At 40.1% G+C, this 2663-nt stretch overlaps 1 protein-coding gene across 1 annotated transcript; it reads left to right on the top strand.

Annotated features, from left to right (window-relative positions):
- Nucleotides 1–405: 405 nt before the first annotated feature.
- On the top strand, nt 406–2445 carry LOC127310061 (protein FAR1-RELATED SEQUENCE 5-like). Its single transcript, XM_071822418.1, has one exon. It carries the CDS (start codon nt 406–408, stop codon nt 2443–2445), a length of 2040 nt encoding a protein of 679 aa, XP_071678519.1.
- The last annotated feature ends 218 nt before the right edge of the window (nt 2446–2663 follow it).

Genomic DNA, 2663 nt, shown 5'->3' on the forward strand with positions numbered 1-2663 from the left:
GTTCCTGGGAGTAATAGCAATTGTGCAGGAACATCTCATGGTGGTCCTAATTGGGAAAATGTTGATGCAACTGGGCCATTTGGTCCATATTTGGCTGGTCAGAGTAGTGATGCACAAGTCGACCCGAAGGACACTTCGGACAGAGGCACTAACGCCGGATCAGGTTTCTAGACAGGTGTGACTTTACCAAGTGAGGACAGTGGTGAGGAAGGTGAAGTTCAGTCAACACCAGAAGGGTTTTCCCCCAAGACACCATTTCTTGGCATGAAATTTGACACCTGGGAAGCTGCTCTGTCACATTACAATAGGTATGCTCATCATGTTGGCTTCTCCGTTAGGATTGAATCATCTAGGAAGTCTACAAAAGATGGAGAGAAAGACAAATGCTTGTTTGTTTGCAACAAAATGGGGAACAATTCATTACCACCTACTCCTGTCAAGATTAGAAACCGAGCTATCACAAAATTGGCAGATTGCAAGGCAAAAATGAGGATTAAAAGATCTGGTGCCAGATGGGAAGTTACTCAGTTTGTCGAGGAGCATACGCATGAATTTGTTGAGAAATTTGCTCTGAAAAAATTCTTGAGGTCGCACAACAAAATTCCAAAAGAAGAGAAGAAGTTCATTGATTTGCTAAGTAATGTAAATCTCAGTTCGGGAAGGATTATGCAAATCATGGCGGAATTATATGGAAGCAAGCAGAATATACCTTACAGTACTAAAACCATTAGCAATTACAGAGCCCAACATAGTGAAGAGCGGAAAATCAAAGACATCCCTGAGTTGTTGAAATACTTTGAGAAGCTAAAAGAGGATGATCCTAGGTTTTATTATGACTACAAGCTAGACGATGACAATAGGGTTGGGAACATCTTTTGGGTTGATGGTGCAGCCAGAGATGTGTACAAGCTGTACAATGATTGCATATCGTTTGACACAACCTTCATGACTAATCAGTATAACATGCCTTGCGCACCATTCATTGGAATCAATAGATATGGTCAGTCCATACAGCTTGGTTGTGGTTTCCTGAGGAATGAGAAGGTTGCGAATTTTGAGTGGCTATTCCGGACATTCTTAGTAGCAATGGATGGTTTGCACCCTCTGAACATCATTACTAACCAGGATGTAGCTATGAGGACTGCAATTGAAATGGTGTTCCCTGACACCATTCACCGGAACTGCAGATGGCATATCATGCAGAAGGTTCAGGAAAAAACTGGTCCTATGGCAGCCAAAAGAGAAGACTTGAGAAGAGATTTCAATGATGTTATTGACTATAGTGTTACTGAAGAAGAATTTGAAACTAGATGGGCTGAGATGATCCAAAAACATGATGTTGTTGATAATGATCATTTCAAGGACATCTATGATCTAAGGAAATGTTTTGTTCCTGCTTATTTCATGAAGCGCTTTTTCCCATTCTTTCAAACAACAGCTCGCAGTGAAGGGTTTAATGCTGTTTTGAAGCAGTACATATGCCCACGCGAAAGCCTACTTAATTTCTTCAAGCAGTATATGAAATTACAAGAGAAGATTGATTCTGCTGAGGATGGGCATGATTTCATGGGAATGGACAAAGTTGTCAGGTTATGGGGAGATTTTCCAATGGAGGATCAAATTTTGCAGACCTACACTCTACCCATCTACAACATTTTCCAGCTGGAGTTGCGGAAGATAACATCCTACAATGCTAGGGACTGTGGTGGTGGTGTGTTTGAGGTTTTCCCAGTGCAAGGTACTGTATATGGTTATGGCAGAAGAACCTATGTGGTTGACGTTGATCTTGAAAATCTCATGTACAACTGCCAGTGCTGCAAGTTTTACAAGGATGGAATTCTTTGTTGCCACATTATGAAAGTAATGTCTTACATTGGTGAAGTGCGAGAGATACCTGAGCACTACATTCTACCTAGGTGGTCCCTACCCCCTCCTGATATTGTTCCATCCATTGTCGAGCCAGTACAGAGAAAAACAGGGAAAATGTCTAGAAAAGACATGAGGTTACTACGGTATGGAAATCTTTGCAATGATTTTTCAAAACTCGCGGTTGGATTGGCAGTTTCTGAGAAAACAAAAGAAATAGCAGACAAGCACATGATTGCAATGAGCAAAGAACTAGCTGCTTTGAAGAAAGCTAATGCAGATGCACTGAAGAGGAGGAAAAACAAGTCAGTTGCAACTGAAGATATTTCAGATTCTTCTCCCTTTGAGGGAAGAATGGATGAAGATGTTTCTCAATCTAGAAACAAAAAAGCAAAAGACCCCCATGTTACTGCAGCTAAAGGAAGACCATGCAGTAAAAGGAAGAAAGGTGGACTCCAGCTAAAGAAGCCTAACCCAACTACTTGTAGTGTTTGTGGTGAAATAGATCATGATGCAAGGAATTGTCCAGTAAGATTGGCAAATCCAGAGAAATTCCCTTTTCATCAATTTTTCCAGTGATAGGAAATAGAAATGGCTTGGCGGTAATTAAGATTTAGACATGTAGACATGGATTCAGAGTTTGTTCTTATGTTAACATGGATACATGGTTTCAGAGTCCATTTGAATATATTATTTATCAATGTTGCAATTTACCGTTCTGAGTTTATGTAAGATTTTATCTTCTTTGAATTGAAGTGTTAAGTTGCATGTGATTTTTTGTAAAAAATGAGAACAAA

Source organism: Lolium perenne, chromosome 6 (genome assembly GCF_019359855.2).
Source record: "Lolium perenne isolate Kyuss_39 chromosome 6, Kyuss_2.0, whole genome shotgun sequence".
NCBI classification, from domain to species: domain Eukaryota; kingdom Viridiplantae; phylum Streptophyta; class Magnoliopsida; order Poales; family Poaceae; genus Lolium; species Lolium perenne.

Bases quoted from the DNA above. Each gene is read 5' to 3' on its own strand.
- LOC127310061 (XM_071822418.1), top strand. From the start codon at position 406: ATGGGGAACAATTCATTACCACCTACTCCTGTCAAGATTAGAAACCGA.